The 22420-nt window shown below is 45.5% G+C and overlaps 1 protein-coding gene across 3 annotated transcripts in view; it reads right to left on the bottom strand.

Moving 5' to 3' along the window:
* The window catches only part of VWC2L (von Willebrand factor C domain containing 2 like), a 53077-nt gene that overhangs the window by 3655 nt on the left and 27002 nt on the right, over positions 1–22420 (bottom strand). The window contains exon 4 of one of the 3 annotated variants that reach the window (XM_062603457.1): positions 19793–20256. The exons of the other annotated variants lie outside the window; for them this stretch is intronic. Coding sequence (XP_062459441.1) covers positions 20231–20256 — 26 coding nt within the window. The 3' untranslated portion in view covers positions 19793–20230. Of the gene's footprint in view, positions 1–19792; positions 20257–22420 lie in introns of those variants that run through there. 3 annotated transcript variants of the gene reach the window in all.

Raw genomic sequence — 22420 nt, 5'->3', positions numbered from 1 at the left:
CCTGGCAGTCCCAGGTTCCTTCTCCCTCTTGAGCTTCCCCAGTGGGGTCATTTGGACATCCATCTCTTCTGTCATTTACTTTTAATTTAGACAAACACTACCACTGCTCTGGACCTTTCTTTTGCCCCAGCACTTTCTCAAAATAGCCACCTCTGCATTGCCAGAGTGAAATGGTTTCTTTTGCTCATCACAGCAAGCTGGATGGAGCATTTCTGCACCCCCACTCCCCACCCTTATGGAAAGGTGGCTTTCCACACTCCATTTGTGAGAATTCAACTTGAATTTCCACCCCCTGAAAATTAACTTTCCAGCACAACTGCTATCAGCCAGCACACCTCCCTGTTTTTCCCCATCTAAACTTCCCCCACCTTCATATTGGAAAAGTGGATCCTGTTTGTCAAAAACGGGATGCAGCGAGCATCACACTTGTGGCTGAGGCATGACAAAGATGCACTCAGAGAGGTACTGCACTGCTGAAATGCAATTGAAAATATGCCCACAAGTGGCATTTCCTATACTATGGCACAAGCCACCAGGGGATCTTCCAGTAACATCCAGCACTGGGGGATGCTATATGGCTTTATGATGTGCCTTAGAGAGGAACTGCAGCCATGATGGGATCTCACAGCAAGAAAGCAATCCTTTTTTAGCTCTGCAGCTAACCAGACTCCTTTAGGTTCTCTATTTCCCTCCCCTAGATAAGCCCCTCAGCATTTCAAAAGCTCAGTGCCCCAAACCCACACTGCTGGGGACTGTCCTGAGCTGCTCCCACTGTGGCTTTGTGCTTCTTGGAGGAGCAGGCTGAGACCAGGATGTGCCCAACTGATGTAAAGAAGATCACAAAGAATGAGACTGACCAGCACAGCAATGTGGGTTTGGTTTTTTAAAATTATTATTCAAAGGAAGATGCTGCTCAGAAACAGTTGATGACATGTCAAGCATGTCAGCACATTTACTTATGATAATAGCAGTAGGAACAAGAAGCTGCTTTGGGCAAGGGCTGTCGTCCCGGTCTTTGTAAAAGCATCCTAAACCACAAAAACAGGGCCGTAATCATCCTCTTTTCCTTGCTCAGGGAGACTGATGGGACAAGTTTGCTCCTCCCACAGACACCGTAATTGTGAGATTTGCTTTGCTTAACATAGTTAATGCTCAGACCACAGAACTCCAGGATGTTTGCTAGAACAACTGTGAAGATTTTTATGAAGATATATTAGGGACATTCAGATGCTGCTTTGATGGGAGAGAGCTAGAAAAATCCCATATGGTTTGTTGTTTGGGAAGAGTGATGGCAAAGTTTGCAACTGTATGTGTAAGACCAGATGCCTGGGTGATGACCCATGTTGTGCTGCTGAACTTCACCACTGGTATGGAGGGAATACATCTAACCCCATGCTCAGGCATTAATGCATTCCTGCTACCTCATGCAATGCTACCCAAGGGTGTGAGATTAAGTCCTCTTGGGAGTCTGGCATGATGGTGTTATAAGGAAACTCAAAAGCCCCTTGATCTGACATTTCCTATCAAACTGGAAAAAACTCACAGCCCAAAGGCAATAGGAGCAGCCACTCCAGCTCACAAGCAAACTGCATCTTCTGCACAGTCCCCACCACACCACTATGGGGATGAGGAGGAAAACACGTGAATTCCAGAGCACACTGCACAGATGCCAAGTTAAAGCTGGAAATAGCAGGAGTGTGCAGTCTGATGCATGCAGTGTCATGCTGATGATTTGGGGTGACTTGGTGCTGAACACCAGCCTGACTCCTGGGGGCTGTGGCCTTCAGGCTGCTCCCAGTTACTTCTCTGGTGGTTTTACTGAACTCAATAGCTTTGCTCACAGCTTACAGCAGCTCTGGATTTAGCTTTGTGTGTGCAAAGAAGCAATAAAAGGAAATCAAATGTTAAGCACCACCGCAAGCACGAATCACTTCAGGCCAACTGTGATATTCAGATTTGTCCTGAACAGGATCTTGCACCAGGCAAAGCTCATCACCTTCACTGGAACTTCTCATGGTACAACATCTGATTTCCACAAGCAGTGGTATTTTCTTGTTAAATATTTTCCAGTGATAATTCTATGTCTCCAGTCACTACTTTAGGAGCCTCCCCATCTCTTTAGGAAATACTAAAGTTGACTCCAAGATAATTTACCTTATTCAGTCAATGAACAATGTCAAGGAGAGAGGTGCTGATAGCTACACTTACCTACCTCGCACTGGTAGTTTAGATAGCTGCTAAATAGCAACTCAATATAGCAACCTGTCCCCTAGGCTCCCCTCTGATGTGTCCCACAATGTAAGTTGCAAGGGATAAGCAGAAAACAGTGGTGTTTTCTGACACTTATTTAGGAATGGCTAGTGCTTGAAAGCAACCCCACGGACACTCATCCAGCTGAATGTTGTCGTGATGACTTTGCTTTTGGACCTCAACCATGAATACAACAGCAGGAACTTACTGCTGGTCATCTGCGTGGAACTGGAGGAGCCATTTCTGTGTCTTTTCAGTGGGTAGGTGGATTTTCCTTTGCATGTCTCCACAAAACAGGCATCTTCACCATGCTCCCCCATGCCATAAGCCATGCAGCCTCCCACACCAGCATCCAGCATTGCTTGGCAGAAACAACCACTCACAAAGTAATGGCCAGGTGAGGATTACACCCCGAAACCCACACAAGGAAGCTTGTGGACAACTCCTCAACAAAGAGAGGCAAAATACATCAAAAATACAGGCAATCCCCAGGCTCTGGCACAGAGGGCAGGGCTTGCCAGCTGCCTGCACCTTGTGCTTTTTCCACATCCAGGCTGAACTCTGTGCTCAGGGAGAGAAGAAAAAACAGCACCTTGTTTTCGATGACAGCCCCATTTTGTGGGTTAACGCAGCTCCTTGCTGCTGATCCTGCAGGATCTTTTCACATGTTCATTGAGCTCTGTCAACGCTATTTAACCAATCATTTCAGATTGCAAGAAAAGAGCTCAGTTTGTGGCTGTAATTGATAAGTTGAGAAGTAGTATTGTTTTCACTGGCTAGTATTGGCACTGCCTGCTGCCCTCACAGGGAGGAAAAGGCAGCGGGTGAAGCTGGAGGTGAGCCAGCTGCCGATGCTGAGCTTTGCTTTACTGAGAATTAAATTAGGTGATGCTCTGCAGCAGGGGCTGGAAACCCCAACAAAAGATAATAGCTCTGGAGCTTTGTTGTGTTAGAAGCTGAAGCCAAAGATCCTGGCTCAAAGCATGGCTGAAGCCTGAGGGTACATCAGGAACAGAGCTGCCAGATAGAGAGAGACTGAGAAAATTGGGGCTGTTCAGCCTGGAGGAGAGAAGCTGCGTGGAAGCCTGAGAGCAGCTTCCAACATCTGAAGGAGGCCTACAAAGATGCTGGAGAGGGACTCTTTGTCAGGGACTGCAGTGATAGGACAAGGGATGATGGGTTCTGACTGAAACGGGGGAAGTTCAGGTTGGAGAAGAGGAAGAAGTCCTTTACTGTGAGGGTGGTGAGGCGCTGGCACAGGGTGCCCAGAGAAGCGGTAAATGCTCCATCCCTGGCAGTGTTCAAGGCCAGGCTGGACAGAGCCTTGGGCGACATGGTCTGGTGTGAGATGTCCCTGCCCATGGCAGGAGGTTCAAACTGGATGATCTTAAGGTCCTAACTCCAACCCTAATTATTCTATGGTTCTATGATTCTATAACCATGGCACTTGTGTGTGGGGTGAGCCCAGGTCAGATCCCTGGTCTGTGGCTAATCACTTGGCAGTTGCAGGAGGAAAGGGAGTACACTGTGGCTCTGCCTCTTCCCTGCTCTACAAGGTGATGTCCATGTCCTCCAGGCTATGGATGACACAGCTCTTTGCAGATTAAAGGACATCCATTCACCAGGCATGTTCCCAATACATACACCAGGTGAAAATACACCCCTGGACCCCTAAGTCCAACACCACCCAACCTGTACAAAGGCTCCTGCAGGGCTGAGAAATGGGACCGTTTCAGGTCAGTGCCCCCATCCAGATCACCAGTAAGACTTTGAAAGCCCCTTTCCAATCTACTCACACTCACTGGCAGCAGATGAGCTCTCCTAAGATGCCTCCACCTAAATGTGGAGGCTGCATCAATGCCTCAGCCACCACCTCAATGAAATGTGGATGCTGCTCTGCCTTTGGAAAGGACTAGAAGTCGAGTCTACCAAACCACACCAGCCTCACTGCTGCAAATTAAAAGTCCCTACAGCAGGTAAGCGGGAGATGCTGGAGGTGTCAGTGCTCCCTGCTTTATGCAAAACACTTTGCAGAGCCATCTGGCACCCTAAATGCTAATCAGCTGCACATTTCAGTGCTGGAGCACGTCAGTGTTTTCAGCATGGGTAGGTGAGAGCTGGTCACCAGCACAAACAAACCATCATCTGCTCATCCCCTCCTCACGCTGCTGCAGACCTGTTGGTTAGCAATCGCATCCTGTGGTTGAAGGAAGCTCCACCCAGCACTGCAGATACCAGAAATGTTGCATCTACATCTGTCAGGTGAGGAGGCTCCATCTCACAGTGGGGTGGGTGGTGAATAGGGGGAGGAAGTGAAAAGCAGCTGTGCTTTTTTGTTTGCAAAAGACCCATGAATGAGTGGTGGTAAAACACTGGCACAGGTTGCCCAGAGACGTGGTGGATGCCCCATCCCTGGAGACATTCAAGGCCAGGCTGGATGTGGTTCTGGGCAACCTGATCTAGTTGAAGATGTCCCTGCTCATTGTAGGGGGTTGGAACTACATGAGCTTTAAAGGTCCCTTAGAACCCAAACCATTCTATGATTCTGTGATGATTCTATGAAATCACTGAGTTTCGTCCCATCCTTCTCCATGAGCTGAGGGATGAAAACCAAGGTAGGCATGGGAAACTTTGGACAGGAGATGTAAGCAAGTAATGGCTAGTGATAGCCCCAGAACACACACACACACACACACACACACACACCCCAGTCCCTCTGCCATTCATAAACCTCAGGAATTGCTTTATGCCTCTTTTTTATGGTTGCTGCTGGTATTTTAAAATCTGAAAAGAATGCATGGACACGGGGTGTGTGCATACACACAAGCAAAACCAAGGGAGTCTGAAATACACACTTCCTATGGCCTTTTTTTTCTTTTCCCTCTTGTTCATTTCCTTTCAGCCAGTGTTTTCCTGGAAGGACAAGAGGTTTGTGCAAGCTTTCCCATCACATTTCAGCCTGCTTCCGTTTCCATTCACCAGCACAGACAGCTCCAGCCAGGTGGGTATGTCACTCCTGCCCTCTCTGATGAGAGGAACTAACATACAGATACATGCAATGTTGGACCAAGTGATGTTTTGGCAACAAGGCCACCTTCTGCCTGGGGTGTTTCCACTTTTAGGCAGAGTATCCCATAATGATGGCTCGTAGCTGTGGTAACAAGTGTCACTTCCTCAAGGTGACCCCAAGGTGGAAGGTTCACTTTTCCCTTACCACCCTGTCCAGCCACCCATGGGGAGACGGCATCTCCAATAAATGCCTCCAGTTTCACTCCATTGCCTAAAATATCACAAAATGTGAACCTTTTCTTTATTTATTTGTGGACAGACCCCACTGGCTCTGGCTAAAAGCTCCCTGCAGTCAAGTGGTGGTATCTCCTTTCCACCTGCAGGCTTTCAGTCTTACACATCACTTCCCCAAAGGATTAATCTCCTCCATAGCTTTCTGCAGCTCTTTCCATCCTTCCTGCATACTTCACTCCTCACAAGATGATGCTAACAGCCCTTCTCAAGCATTGCCTATTTACATGAGAGACTTTTCCAGCCATAATTCACATTGCTGGGTGTCTGAAGATGCCTAAAGCTTATTTAATCTCTGCATTAAAAAATACATCTTCAGTATCCAAATTAAATCCAAGTTCCTTACTCTAAGCAAGCCCTACATCATTAAAGGGAGTGCATTAAAAAGACCGAGCTGAAAAGCTAAATTCAGGGCAACAGGAGCCTTCCCACTGACTTTTGCCAGCAATAAAGCCATAAAATAAGGTAAACCACACCTGCAGCTCTCAGCCAGCCCAGTGGGACAAGGATCTCCTGGAGCCCCCCACCACCTTCTGGCTCTCCCCATGCAGCGATGTTTACATACAACCATAGCATAGTTTGGATTGGAAGGGACCTTCAGAGGTCACCTTCAGAGTCCAACCCCACATCATCCAGGCTTTGCTCAGACAACCCCAAGCACCCACTGCCTTGGAGTATATAATGGATGCAAGGGACCCACTCGAGTTCCCTGAATTATGACCTGGCTCCCAGTGGCACAGACTGATTTAATCCCCACTGCTTTGCACCATGGTTAGAAAATTACTGATAGCTCGTTTTCTGTCTTAATCAGGAGCAGTAAACAAACAAGGGACAGGGAGACATCCAGAAGGGAATACACTGCATTACTCCTCCTTATTGATAGCACAGTTACTTAATTTGATGTGGAGGCATAACTAAATACTGGAACAGGAATGTTTTGGTGCAAGGAAGATCTACGGGTGCAATTTAAAAGCAGTCTGTTTAGGAGTGCTGACGTCTACCAGGGCCAATACAGATCCAAGCTGTGTGGACAGACTTGAGATTATCACTCAGCAAGTTAAATAAAGACACTTAAAAAGCACCAGTTGAAAACTGCAGCCCCACTTCCCCCTTCATCTGCTGTGCTTGTGGGATGAGCACGATGATGGGGGAACCAAGCCCAAAGGTTGATGGTCACCTCCAACCTGCCCATCCCTGGGCAGCACCTTTGCTTGCTTTCTGATACATAGCTCTGGCCATGAGGGGCAGCAGCAAAGCTCTGCATTAACCTTTGGGCACAGTTCAGTGCAGGGAAGACAGCATACAGATGATGCAGAAAACCACATATTCAGTACAGGTATCTGCAGGAAACAGATCAGCCACGAGCGCTGCCAATGACTTACAGCCAGTGCTGTCACCAGTGGGTATGAGGAGATGTCAGACTAGGCACTTCCAAGGGTTAAAGCCCAGAAGGAGCAGAACTTTTCCTCCAGCAGGAATATTGCGGAGTGAGAAATGGTAATAAACTACTAGGAGTCTCAACTGTGAGAACACATCTTTTTAATCAGGTTAAACCATCTGAACTAGTGCAGATAACCCAGTAAAACTGATCTAGGCACGCTAAAATAAATAGGGCAAGCAGCATGCTTCCTGCTGCTATAGATTCAGGGCATTCACCTCATTGTATAGGCATCTCCCCCAGCCTATTTGTTTCTGATCCCAGGTGAACTGAAATCAAAGCTGGGAGCACATCTGAGGGCACTTCTACCTCCTGCAAAAACTTCATCCCCAGTCTCCCCGTTTTTACTGGGTTCCTCACTCAGTGATGGGTTATGGACTGCTAAGCAGCAAGGCTGGGCATTGCTGCAGCGCAAATTAATAGCTAGTATCACATTCATAATTTACCCACCCTGCTGACTCAAATATGCCCAAATTGAGGGCAGTGTTGAAGTCTAACTACTGCCACCAAAGACATGGCATGTCTTAGCATCACTCCTCAGACACCAGAAGATCAAATCACAGGGCTACAGACCTAGCCTGAAGTATAGGGTTTTCCTCCCCTCTTTTAATATGCAACGCTGCTTGGCATTTTCAAAGTCACCTGTGGGATTTGCACACTAAATTCTTCTTCATTTTACAAGGCTCTCCATGTGCAAATACCTTAATCAGCACTGAAAAGTTTAGCTTATGGCAAAAAACCCGCACAGGCAAGGTGCCTAGCATTGCACAGGCAGACACTGTGCATATAAAACAGCTTTTCTGAATCAGATTTTTGCTGTGTACCTTCAAGGTTGAAGAACAAAACCAGTAACATCTCAAAGACAACAATAACCAGCTATTAAGTGAGAAATGCATGTTTCAACATTTACCTGACCAAACAAAGAGGATTAACTTTTTACAGACAGCATAAAGCTTTGGGAGAATCCCACATTTAAAAACTCCACAGGCAATTGCAGGCAATGACAGCTACTCCTAGGTCATCATTATAACCTTTCAGGCTTTTAAAAAGTTGTCTAAATAGATATATCCCAAAATGAACCCCAACAGCACTGAAGGTAGAGTAATTCTTTTAATGGTTCAAGCATGGCAAATAAGGTGAGGTGGGTTTTTTTTTGGAGTTGGAATCAGGTTAATTTAGAAGAAATCAATTAATAAGGCTACCATTAAAATAGTGCCTCAGCTAACAACATTACCAGATAAATTAACAGCCAAAGGGAAGAAAAGCTAGGCCTTCCAGAGAATGAACTTCCAAGGCAAGAAATATAGTCAGAGGGTGTTGTGTATATATGTGTAAAACATGCTGTTGTGTTTCTGCTGCCTTCACCTCACCAGCTTGGGTACTGAGAGCAGCCATGGGACAATGCATGCTGTGGGACAAGCTCCGTCCAGGTGATCGTGCCCTTGCAGTGAGTATTTCCCAGGTCACCCATGAAAGGAATTGGGATACAGAGGGGCAAACTCAGACAGGGACTCAGCTGGAGGTTCATCCTGCCCACTGAAACAGTGCTGAGGCACGTCCCAAGGCGCCGTACTTGGACACAGGTAGGGAGCAGCAGCTCCAGCAGGCAGCAACAGCTCTTTGTCCACGCAGACGTGAGAAGAAACCCTTATCCAGGGAAGCAAGTGGGCAAAAGATCCCCAGACTGCCAAAGTACCAGGTCTTTGCTCTCTGCCTGGGTTTCTCCATTCAAAGGCAAAGGTTAACAACAAAAGAATAACAACTGGGACTTTTTCTTTGCGTCTTTCCAGCTTTTAGCCAACTTATTCACCTCTTGGTTGTGCTCAGTGTGAAAATATAATGATTTTTATGGCCCATTTTAACATTTTTATGTCTTCTTTCTTCAGAAAAAAAAAACACATTCGGTATAAGAATTAAAACAGTATTTCATTCTTAACTGCAATCACAGATGATGTATGGAAGAGAGCTGGCTGCATGTCAACTCAATATAAAGCCAGAATTGAATCTAACTTGTTCACTACAGCTGTGCATGATGTTTTATGGGCTGGTTTTTATTCATATCAGTCATAAATGAAGTGGAAACTGTGACTGTGCTAATTTTGTATAAAACAGGAGGAAAAAAATGCAATACAGGGGTGGGGAGGAAGAACCAGGATTACCTGAGTTGTGCATTTAGACGTGCAGTCTACTGAAAACCCAACTCACTGCTGGGTAATGAAACTACAGCAGTTATTAATGCACAAGGACAGTCACCCCACCACGCACGTTAGTCCTGGCAATGGTTGCCTGTTGATATGATAAACCTCTGCACAAACCCCTTGTGAAGGGGAAGAAGGGTTTCTTTAGCTGCAGGAGACCATTGCATGCTCAGGACAAGCCTTCAGCTCCTGTCAGGAAAATAGAGCAATCCAGATGACTGTGGGAATGTGTCAATTGGCAGAAAAATGTCTTTATACCTTCCTGCCCCCATGAGATGAAATGTGATGCTTGAGAGCATCAGCATGGTCCTTTTTTTCCCCCCACCTGGTGACAGATTTTTCTGATGAAGGTTTTGAACACAGGATCATGTTAGAAATGGAACTTCAAAGCAAAGCAAAAACTTTTCATTTGAGAGCTGCTGCTGAAACCGTTTCTTTCTACTCTCATGTTAGAGTTGGGTTTTCTGCTGCCAATATTGAGCACAATCCAATTTTCAGACTTTGTGTGACCCAGCAGGCCCATCTCCTGCCATCTTCACCACCACTCCTCAGCCTCCTTCCCTCCACAATGACAGACACAGAAACAACTGAAAAGTAAATTTAATGAACATGTATAAAAGCTAAAGTTTAATTCAGGCACCAAAGGCTCCCCTTCCAGTCACAGGACAGACTGTTCTCGTGTTTTACACAGCCAAGTGGCATCAGCCTTTGGATCTGCCTTTAATTCAACTGTATAAATTCAGGTCAGGTTGCAGCAGCAGAGCTCCCACTTTTATGCACATTCATACAAAAGACTAATTACCTGGAGAAAGGGAATAACCACAATGGCAGAAACGTAATTTCTTCATTTGCTTGGGGAATTACTTGCCTGGCACACATAAAAGGAAACTTGAGCAAACATCTCCCTTCCAACCCATCCCCAGGCAACTGATAAGCTTGGTGTTAGAGAGAGAAGACATGGCACTGCTCTGCTGAAATCTGTAGCTCCTGAAGAAACAGGAGGAGGAGGAAGAGGCAGGATGGATGGATGGATCTCGAGTGCACACACCAGGAGCACAAACCACTGCAAGGATGGGCACACCTCGCTCCAATGGACAGATGGGACACACAGAGGTTGATGCTTCTGGAATAAACATGCTCCTAAACCCTTCTGCTGGGACCTGCCCTGGTTTCTCCAACAGCTGCAGAAACAGCTTTAAACCACGTTTGTCCCCAGATTTTGCTCTTCCCGTTACGCTACCTGAATTTAATGGTATCCATGGCATTTCCACAATGCTTTCTGATGGTGCCATGCAAAGAGCCAGGTTGCTAATAAAAAGAAAATGAGTGGTGCTGGTTTTGCATGTGAATAGTTGCATTGAATGGAAGCATGACATGGAAAAGGATCACCCTTTCCTTTACTAATAATTCCGTGTGCCACTACAAAATGCTTTACCGCAGTCTATATGGTCTTTTACACTCTGGCAGATGCCATATGATATGCTGATGTACCAGGACAGGATGGTTATCCATACGGCAGCAGCTAGGAATGATGAAAAGCTGGGGAAAATTTATGGTGGATATACGTGTTTCTGCATCCCTCCCCTTCCCAAATTTTCAGAATGTTTCATTACCCTGGGCTGGTTTTATTCCTTAAGCACTAGATAAAACTATTGCTCACACTCTGGTCTTGGTGCCATCATAGTATCTGAATGACTTGCAACCAAGAGCCTGTTTATCATCACAGCATCCCCACAGGGCAGGGAAGTGCAAAGGGGAAACTTAGGCACAGAGGCAGTGCCCTGCTTGAGGGGATGTGGGTTAGTACAACTAAAGCTGGCAAACAACCATTTTTAATGAAACTTGTAGGAACACGACAGGTTTGAGGCTGCAAATTGGGCTCTCAAATGTGACGGAAATTGGTTCAGCCTCTATTGGCAAGGGAAAGGAACTGCAGGACAGAGCAGCAAAGTGATGGGCAATGACTTCTAAATGAAATTTCCCATATCTAAGTGTTTCCACACTCTTTAGCAAGTATTCCCTGCCTTGTTTTCCAGCATTCATTTTGTCCTTTGGAAATGTTTTTGAAGCCAGAAGGGGGATTTAGACATTACAACAGCTACTGACCTTATACAAGTTAATGATTTTATAAAACGCCTAAAAAAATGCTCTACTTTAAGAGATTGATGTTTTCTATTGTATTTTTTCAATGCCAATTAATTACTTAATTCATTAGCAATGTAACACAAGAATAGTCTTTGAAAATCTGGTGCTTTGTGTAGATGCCTTTAATTATGGATAATTAAATACTGTGGAAGGACCTGATTATACCTCTGAGCATTTTCTAATTTCAAACTGAAACACGCTCTTGTACTCCTGAATACATATACCAAAAGCTGAGCCCAACAATTACATGCAGTAAAAAGAGATGGGAAAAAAACCCACCCCAAAATCCAAACCAGCCCAGACCCCACAACTAAAGTAAAAACTGCTGGGGAAGCTCGAAGGCTTTGTGCACACCCAGCCTGCTTGCTCCCAGTCCCGGGCTTGTCAGGAATATGAGCATAAGCCCAAGTAAGCTCAGCACGGAGCTGCTGCAGCCAGCAAACAAATGTGGGCTCAGGACGACCCGATGTTAATGCTTGCTAAAGTTAGGAACAGGTTTCCAGATGGTCCTTTGTATGTATGGCTGCAACAACCAAAACTGCTACAAAGAGCAAAGCACTCTCTGAATGAAATCAGGGCTGACCTTGGAAGATGAAAACTTGCCGATGTCAGAAGATACTCCATTAGTTTGGCTTTGCATTCCTTCCCCTTGCTTTTTTTTCTTTTTTCTTTTCTCCCCTTTATTCCTCCACAGAGACCATGGTGAGAAAGTCAGCATCCAGGGGGCTGTAAGAACCACTGCGGCTGTCTCAGAAAGGGGTTTTAATCTCAGAAGTAAGGCAGGGAAATGTTTGTTTTGAAGACAGCATCGCCCCAGCACTTTCAAGACAGCTCCCCTCCCTACTGCAGCTGAGATCCTGCAGGGGGGCCCAAAGAAGATATATTTTTGGCTCCTTTTGTACTCACTGGAAAAAAGCAGGGGAAAGGAGGGGCACAGATGTCTACATAAAGCCAATTAGTGCTGTCATGCCAGGCACCCTCGCTGTGCACACCTTCTCTCCCTCCTCTCCCCAGCATCTTATTTATACCACAGCCAATTCCTCCCAGCATCTCTGCCCCTCCTGTGCCCTCCACAACTGTCTTCTGCCTTAATTAAAAGCCACCAGTGATGGTGCTGAGTGATAAAATGAGGCCAGGGGCTTTTCATTGCTAGTGGCCACTTCAACAGTGGCTGACTGGGAGCTGACTTTTGCCACTGGGCAGTCTAACCCAGCTCCCTAATGAATCATAGAATCACAGAGTGGTTTGGGTTGGAAGGGACCTTAAAGCTCATCCAGCTCCAACCCCTGCCATGGGCAGGGACACCTTCCACTAGAGCAGGTTGCTCCAAGCCCCTGTGTCCAACCTGGCCTTGAACACTGCCAGGGATGGGGCAGCCACAGCTTCTCTGGGCACCCTGTGCCAGCGCCTCAGCACCCTCATAGTGAAAAATTTCTTCCTTATACCTAGTCTAAATCTCCCCTGTTGAAGTTTAAACCCATTCCCCCTTGTCCTATTGCTACAGTCCCTGATGAGGAGTCCCTCTCTGGCATCCTTGAAGGCCTCCTTCTGGGGGTTTATAAGCCCTTCCTTTGAGGCCATTCCCCTTCCATCACCACTTCCCAGGCCTTTAGAGCCATAGATACAAGCTAGGTGAAGTCTGTAAATAAAAGGAATTACCTTTATTTTACCAGGTGACCCACTTGGGAAACCCAAGTGACCATTTGGGCAGGGAAGTCCCTCAAGTAAGAGTGAAACGGTTCAAGAAGGGGGTCTGGGAGGGTCAGACTGAGCACCAGGAGAGCAGAACCAAGCACAGCCCCTCTATGTTTCTCAAGTCCCTTACTCTGATCTTGGCAAGACCTTTTTGGCAAAATCTGGCAGCAAACCAAAGGAGGCAGAGCAGCAATGTATGGGGTGTGCAGACCCTCTAAGACAATTTCCCTGCCTAGACAAATGCTTGCTGGGAGGACGGCTGGCTGTTACTTCACCTTTGGACTCACTGCTCATCCTAAAGGGAAATGCTGCCTTGCAGAGGTAATGGCAACAGCATCCTCTGATTTGGAGGGCATGAGGCCAGCTGATATGGGTGCAGGAACTGGCTCTCGCTATTTTTTGCTGTAACAACTTCACTGTCAAGCTGTTAGAACACATGACAGAGGGGAGCAAATCCTCAGCTGTTGAAAAAGCATGGGTATTTCCCTCGGAGCAAGGCAGTCAGGCCAGCTTACGCCAGTCTCACGAACTGGATCAGTGTTTGCTCTTAGGAGAGCACGAATGCAGCCAAGAAAAAAAATGATTTCAGTGCAAAATATAGCAAATATATCTAATTGTTATTATTGCAGACAGGTTTCCATTTTTAATCACAGTTTTCCAAGTCCTTATTAATTACCATTTGACATTTCCTGTAATACATTTCTTTTTTGTCTGACACAGCTTGAAAAGCAACCAAAGAGTCTCTTGATTCTTTCCTTGTAGCACAGTGAGGGTACCAGAGCCTCATGCACATCAACCACAGCAACTTAAATGAAACCAAGCTAAATTCAGTCATCAATAGTTGGCAGCCACTGCCCTGATCCATAACCCAGAGGGCAGGTCTGCGACTGCTGTGCTGTTGGAAAGGGGCCGGTGCCCACAGTGCTGGCGCGACTGCCGGCCTCTGCTTGCTGGGAGATAAGGGATGACGCATGGGATGCTGCTGCGGACTCAGTTCAGATGAATAATCCTCATGCAGAAGAAGTCCCTCGGACGTCAGAGGGGGCTGCGATGAGTCAGAGATGGGAGAACGAGGCTTTTCTGGAAGGAACACCAAATGCTGGCTTGGCCTTGTGAAATCAGAGCCTTTGACTTGCAGACCGAGCTGGCACTGACACGCTGCATGTCAGCTGCAGTGCATTCCCCAGCCCCTGGGCACAGGCAAGCCCAAGGAGCTGAGGGGGGGATTATTCATTCCCTGGGTTTTGTAGTCCTGAGTGTAGGTGGTGAGAGCTGAGAGGGGATGGCATGAAAGCACACTGGTATTTTGGTTCACAAGCCAGAAACCAGGCAAATGCACTGACCAGAGATAATGAGACTCAGGAATACTGAAGCAGTATTGAACGAGGGCTCTTCCACCCACACCTCCTGACATTTCCCATCCATTTCAATCAGACAAGAAAGTGCAATCCAAAGTGCAAACAGCTTTGCAAATAGCAAAGCCTGCAGACCTCATCCTGCAAAGTGCAGAGGGTTTTCCAAGAAGCACTGGGTGCCAGCAGCCCTCTCCCACCAGGCATAGAAGGTGCTGGTCCCAAAGGCATCTAACCCCAGAGGAGTATATTAATACCATCCTGGAGCTGACCACTTACTCTGGCAAGGAGGAAGGATGTTTCTTTCCCATTACAATGGGGAGCTATTTCTGCTACTCCTCTCTTACTCAAATGCGGAAAAAATGTCAAAGCTGCAAACACTTTCTGATTTTAATAAAGATCCGAGCAGGTTGTCTGAAATAATTCATTGAGAAAAAAAGCTCCTTTGTTTCCTGTCTTTCCTACTTGAAATGATAAACTGAAGATCTACACCCAAAACCATGTCACCCCCTTTTCCCTCCCAGATTTAAGTGAGTTCATTTTGAAAGCATTAAACTATGGCATTTGATCCTTCCAAGGTTTTTTCCTGACCTTTTTTAATGTACAAACAGCAAGTTTGCTATAATTGGCCTATTTCTTATGGATGTTTCAGCAAGTCAGCATTTTCTGACCAACATATTCCCATCTTCTTCAAATACTCTCAACTGGCTGCAATGAAAAAAGTCTTGAGTTTTGAAAGGTCAGGAAGAACTTTGGCTGCTCATCTTCAAACAGACCCATTTCTCTCAGTAGATCCCTGTGCAGGACATAAATACTTTTCTTTTTGGTGCATCAGCTCCTGCTCCATTTATTCTAACAAACGTGAGCTTCCCTGCCAGCACTAATGGCACAAAACACTTTTAACTGGGACAAGAATGTGGCTTAGCTGACATAAAATGTGTTATACCAGCTGTGGGACTCATCCATATCTATTTTTTTTTCCCCTAAAAAGTGCTTACAGAATTCCTTGTGACAATTATAATTTCAGAAATGGGTACAAGTGGAATATGTATGTCCTAGAGTTCACCTGAAAAGAATAAACTTTCCACGCACAAGATAAGAAACTCTGCTCACATGGTGTAGGATACGTGTGATGAGGATACAGTTGCTCTGGGATACCTTAGGGGAGCTTTGATTGCCCTTCCATCTTCCCAGGAGATGAAAACTGCTGTTGACATCTTTTGTGCAAGAATAAGGTTAAATCATGTACACGATTAGATCATGTACATCCTGAGCTCATCGCAGATAAGGCAGATGTAAAACTCTGTTAGAATCACAGAATCACAGTGATTTGTGCTGGAGGGGACCTTAAAGATCATCCGGTTCCACCCCCCTGCCAAGGGCAGGGACACCTTCCACTAGACCAGGTTGTTTCAAGCCCCATCCAACCTGGCCTTGAACACTGCCAGGCATCCCTAATAAGACTGCCAGTCTGTTGTGTTTTCCATACTGTTTCAAAGAGGGTTTTAGCTTGATTTTCTGAGTTTCCACCATGAGCAAATTCTGGTTTTTAGTTTTTTAAGTTTCAAGAACCTGTGTACAACAAAAAATGATAAGGAATACAGGCATGCTGACACAGGGTGGCTAAGAGTGACCATGTTTTGCAATGAGACCCACTCAGTACAAACTTACACCCTCAAAGGACAGGTTCCTTCCGTTCAGCAAAAAACTAGGACGTCCTCAGGACACAGAAGGTAGGAGGACCATGGGACTGTCTTTGCTAATGACTTATGGTATCACCTGGGGTGCAGCACTGCCCTTCTCCCTGCCTTCTCTCCTCCCCAGCCCCTGTTTCACGTGTAAGCTCCGCACGTCATGTCTCAATACACAATGTCTCCTGGTGGCTCAGTGCTTTTGGAGGGAAAAATAATAAGGGGTAAGAGTTCAGTGGCAGCAATTCTTGCAGAGGGACTCAGCACACCCATACTGCAAAATGAAACAGGGCATGAGACTCCTCTGGCTCTAATGCCACATGGCAAAATCCAGCCACATCCTCACCACATGGCACTTCTCCTTGGGCCTCCTCTGGACCTCCAGACGTCCTCCAGAGGGCACATGAGGAGTTGCCCTCTTCACCCTAAGATGTAACTATTTTGTATGCATTTTTTTGTGCTTGAGCTAGCAGGAGGGTGGCCCTGCAGCCCAGCGGGGTGAGGGTCCCTTAGCATCTGGGTTAGGGTGAAGACATGAAGACACAGGTGGGCAGAGGAGCACACAAAGCCTGCTAAAACAGCACTGGGTGACTGCTGCAACTTAGGTGTGCCACCCATTACAAAGTGCTGACAATCAGGGTCCCCTAGGTGAGTTCTCTGCCCAGCTCTCTTTTATTTAGCTGTACCAATATAGCCAGAGGCGCAAGGAACCGAACCACGCTAACCCAATCAGCCACAGAAAAGAAAGCAGCATCATCTCCTCTTTTCCACTGGGCTTTTATTTGCTGATGACTAAGCCTAAGCCTCTTGTGTCTTAGGCATTAATTCAGATCGACGTTGCAGAAGGGTTTTCTAAACACAAACACAGAAAGCAAGAAATTACCCCGCTAACCAGACAAGTTCCTTGCAGCCTGTGCTACAGGAAGTGAGGTGGGAAAAGCTTCATGCTGCAGGAGCAATGCCATGGTGCTAAGCTTGTAGACTGCACCGAGAGCTCAAAGTCGTTGTGGAAAGCCAGAGTATGAAGACAGTTAACTGAGAGGGAGGTGGGCCAAGGGGGGGTGGAAGGGATGATTATGGGCACAAGAGTGTCTCTGGACAACAGGGACAGGCAGTATCTCTTGGCAGGCTTGGCACTGTACCAGCCTCAAGACTGTACCTTCTCAGGAACCTTCTCAGGCAGCACAGCTCAACCACTGTCACACAGCAGTACTGCTGCCATGTATAAAGAATGTTCTTTTACCCTCACCTGGACGTGCTGTTAACAAACTATGAGTCCCTCTGGCAAATGGTTCCACTAAACTTGCATTTGTTTTCATTCTGTCCAGGAGCTGCACTCTGTCAGCAGATCAGGGATAGAGATGACGAAAAACGCACCTTAAAAATGCTTTTTAGTCTCTCTAGCTGAACTAATTGGTGAGTTGGCAAGCGTAACAGGCTAGGATGATGTGCAAACATACAGTAATACCCAGAATGAGATTACTGCACCAATTTCCTTTGCAAAGGTGCGTAGGTGTAGGAGAGGCAGAAGGCTATGCTTGAAATACAGGACCCTTCCGAGGGACAGAGACACAGAAATGTGCACGGAAGGAAAGGAAGCGGGAGGAGAAAACTTCTAAGTGCCTTTTTCAATTCTAAGTTTTCTCAGACTTGCTTAGCTCTAATCTTTAATTCATATTTTCATTACAGTCTCTTTGCTCTGTAAAGTCTGCATTTCATGTAAAAGGAGCAGCTCAAACATCAATTATTTGACATCAGTCAACCCCTTGTTCAAGTCCTCTACTCTACATATATGTAGGCTCCAATAAAAGAAGCATTAAACATTCATTAAATTAGAAATACATGAAGACAGAGCCTGCCACTCTTCTCATAGATAGGCTTAATAATCCCAACCTTCTAGAGCAGCAAAAGCAAACCCATCTCTAATCCTTTTAGAAAGCCTGACCATGCAAAACACCCCAGCCTCCTGCAATGTGCCTGTGAGTCACACAGATATTAGCTCCTTCAGGTTCGATCCTCAGCTAGAGCAAATCACAGTAAAACAACACAGCCAGTGTTACACCAAGTGACACGTACTCAGGATTTGGCTTTAGGCTTCTCTTGCAGCAAAATGGCTTACAGCAAAGTAATTGGATAATAACGTCACTTTTGGTCTTTCAAGTTACACCACAGACCCATTCCTGCTTCAATTTCAGTCCTACCCGGGCTGCCTGTGTTCTGTAAAAGGAACCTGGTTTCCCAACCTGAATCTAGGAACTCTTCCCTCTCCCCAAAACCCCAAACGCATCCCCTCCTCTACAACGTACTATCATGATTGTAGTGGATCTTCAGCTACCCCTGCCATAGGCTTGTGCACACAAATTTCAGCAACATTTTTCCCAAGGAGAAACAGTCACCAATGAGCAAATGCTTCTTCATAAATATTTCTGAGTTTAAAGAGCAATGCAGAGACGATGTAAATGTGCTTCCCACGTCTCTGTGAGCTGTGTCTGCTCAATGAGAACTTTGGCACAAGTCTCATCCAAGAAATGACTTTTCATAATCCTCCCAAACCCTTCTTCTTAGGGTGCCTGTAGACATTCATTTTGGACTCTGCGGGGATGAAAGCATGGAAACATGGTTAGGGCCTGGGGTACATAAGCAGGACAGTGGCTTTCAGTTTCTACACTGCTTTTGGCTGTCTGGCAGAGTCTTCTTCCACCTTGTTTAATATGTGAATTATCCTCTGCTTGTTTCCTGGGCAGAGGAAGAGATCACAAATGCTTGGGAAGCATTAGCTGACCTGTGAGCATGCAGATGGACATGTCTGGTCAAAGAGGGCTGCTGTCCCGCTGGCTCCCTACACAGCACTCTTTGAATGGAGCTTTTCCTGGCAGCATCCCTGTCACTCTGAGGCTACATAGTCCAGCAGCTTCTACTCTGTGTGAGCACTGAGCTGTGTGATGGAGTTAATCACATTAAGCACTGTTCAGTTCATGTCTTTTTTGTTCTCTAAAGGCTTTTCCTCTCACTTGCCTCTTTTAGTCTCTCCTTCTTCTAAACTTCAGGAGGTGGCAGATTCAACTCAGTGCTCCTCGATGCAATCCAGCATCAGGATAACCAGTTTTGGAAGGTGTAACCTCTATATACCTTTCCAAAGCTTTTCACCATTATTAGATGACTCTTCCAACAGCTGTGTCCACAGGGAGCAGGGTATAGTTTTGAGTTAGCAGGACATTTAAGCATCCAGATAAATCCAACTGGATCTCTCTTTGGAGATTTCCAAAAGCAATGGAGGAGCTAGCTCTTGACAGGTGCTTACATACCTAACTCTCATCAGCTAATTCAGCACCTACATGCCTTTAATCACTTAGCCCAGAGTGATGGAGGTGAATGAGCTCCACTGAAAACCAACTTCAGGGAAATGACATTTTTCAAGGAACAGTGAAGTAAGTACTGAAGTATTTTGTCAGGCTGGTGACTTCTTGGCCAAATATACCACCTTGTTTTCAGTCGTGATCGTCTACCACTGCTTAAATTGATCCTTCTTTCCCCTCTGTTGGTAATCAGATCAGGCCTTTAATTGAGCTAATAGGGCACCACAGTTTACACTCCTTCTGGTAAATACAAAGAACACTAGCTTTCAAACCATCAAAAATGCATCCTTTGTAGTCTCAGGAATTTTCTTCTGTATTCAGCCTTCCAAGACCATCGATGTTCACAGCTGGCCACGAAGTCTTGGTGCTCTGTTCAGATGGCTTCTACAGGTTCTGCAAAACTGGAAGATGACTCCTGATTAGGGGTGGCATCTCTGCATCAGCACAGCAGTGCTAAGGAGTCAGCCATGACACAACCACCAGCCTCCATGCGCTGGGCAAGCATTGCCTGAAGAGGAGCAGGTCCTTCCTGTGACCACTCAGAGATCTGAACAGGGTGGTGGGGTCAACTGAGTACCCAAAAACCTGTCTGGCTGCCATGAATACTTTATCCACCAAGAACAAAGGGTGAGGCTGCTATGCTAGGCTACCAGCTTCGGTCTCTGGGACCTCTGAAGAGGATTGTGGAGTCCACCAAAGTCCAGCGTGGGGGATACATCTTCTTGGCTGGTCACACTCAACTTGCATCTGCACACCCAATCAGCATATTGCATAGACTTTGACTGAAGGGGTTTTAACTGCAATCTTAAAATCTGGCCATTTCAGGAATTCCTGAAATAAATTAGAAGAGGAATTTTATTTAGTTGGGGCTTTTTCTAAAGGAATTTCCCCATGGCTCCAAACCACTGTTTTCCAAAACATAAATGAACATGAAGTCTTCTCTCATCCTCTTGCCACATTTTCTGTGTCACCTTTATCCTGCAACAGTTGTATATAACCAAATGGCCGAGAAAACATCCTCTCCCCAAAACCTTCCTGTTTTTTTCCCTCATACTTCTAGCAATTTTTTCCACACTTCATTGATTTTTTTGTTACTGATCATGTTAGAAGCAGATGCTTTCCAAAACAATGACCTGGAGAGTCAGTGATCCACATCTTGCACATAAATAACAAGCTCTATTTATGCAATGAAGCACAGGTAACTTAATATCCACGCACTGGATTATTCGGTATTAAAATTTTGGCACTTTTCAAGATAGCTGATAATTTGGAACAATAGAGACCATGTGGGAAAGTTCTTTTTGTCAATATTGGTTAATAACATGCACTTTTAATCCACTACCTTCACCTAAAATACAATAAATAATTTACATTTATATGGAGCTTTATATCCCTCCAAATCCCAAAGGGTGTTGCAAAATAAACACCCCCTAAGATAATACCAGGGAATTGATTTGGTTGTGTCCCTGATTTGGAAGCAAGAGAAATCATGAACTGCATCACCAGCACCTCCTTTGGTGGCATCTGGATTTTCCTGGGAAGTCTACCCACTCGAGTGGTATTCAGTACTAACCTTGCTTCATTTATAAATGGAAATGAAGTTCCTGAACCAGTTTTCACCCAGCATGTGGCTGGGGAGGATGGGAACAACCTGACCTCGGGACTGCATCAAATTCCCTTCGCTGTCCATGGCAGAGCTCTTCCTCTTCCAAAGTGACACTCCTTTAACATTTGGGAGCTTCCAAAAATCTCCCACTAGAAGAAAGGCATTTCTACATACCCCTCTGTGAGGAAAAGGCAGCCTTCAATGTCAGCCCCTGGGTGTTATTCTGCAGAGTGTAACATTTTTGCCACTGCATGCAGAATTCACTCCAGGACACATGTAGCATATATTTGTTTGCTAAAGCAAAGGCTGCCCTCAGCATCGACAGGCTCGGAAAATCCCTGGGGGTTTTCTGAGCAAAACATACTGTTATGGAAAGAACAGGCTGGGGTACAGAATGCTTACTGCAAATTAACTCAGAGAAATAATGAGCAGCAAGTTTGGATTCTCAATAAATTAAGGAGAAGCTTAGGTAAAATGCGGCTTTCTATGCATGGAAATAAATTATTATTTATTCACTTTTGTGTTTATGGCCTCAAAGATGAAGACATTTGTATGGAATTATTAATATTTATAGCATATTAAATTAAATACCCATAAGAGCTTTGCCTGCATACATGCTGTTTTACCAAGATAAAATCTGCTGAAGGTCAAAGGGATCTTTTACTTCTGTGTGGAGGGTAGTAGGATCAGAGTCTACTTTGAAATCTGTATCAACTGTGATAATTTAGAACTTTAATTAAAGACTCAGTGACAGAATATCTACAAAACGTCTTCCTGCTGCCCAGTATTTCATCACAAATGTCTCCAGAAGCCCATGCTAACGTGAGTAAGCACACTTGCCAGGAAGTATTTCATTGTAGACACGTTCGCTTTTATCTGTCTTGTTGGGTAAAGGATTCTTTTGTTGATGATCAGTGGCAACAAAAATTAAAGTAGAAGCAAAACCAGATCCCCAAACAGGAATTTATAATGCTTATTCTGTTCATCCCTCAAGAAAATGGAAGTGCCACAGCAAAGCCTATTTTAGCAACTGTGTTAATGTATGTGTAAATGGGTGAAGGCGCCTTTGAAAGCCTCTGAAAAGAATTTCACACTTCGGAGAGGAGAAGTTAACAATTCTATTGTGGCACTTGTTAGAATTTTTAAATTAATTTTCCTGACACAGCTGTGCCATAAAATCTCCCATGATGGTGAATTTTTGCTAATGTTGAGCTTATTTTTGGGTGCGATTCTGAAGGACCACTTTCTAAAATCAGGAGAACATGGGTTGCCAGAGCCCTGTGCTGCCCTTCCCTTGCCTCCACTTACCTCCAGCCTTTCCCCAAGCACCTGGGAGGCCTCTAATTTGAAATTGCATCTGTTTTTTCTTTCAAAGAGCAGCAAACAATG

Source organism: Pezoporus occidentalis, unplaced genomic scaffold (genome assembly GCF_034315485.1).
Source record: "Pezoporus occidentalis ecotype Australia unplaced genomic scaffold, CSIRO_AGI_Poc_V1 ctg118, whole genome shotgun sequence".
In the NCBI taxonomy this organism is placed as follows: Eukaryota; Metazoa; Chordata; class Aves; order Psittaciformes; family Psittacidae; genus Pezoporus; species Pezoporus occidentalis.
This window is presented reverse-complemented; position numbering and strand designations above follow the sequence as displayed.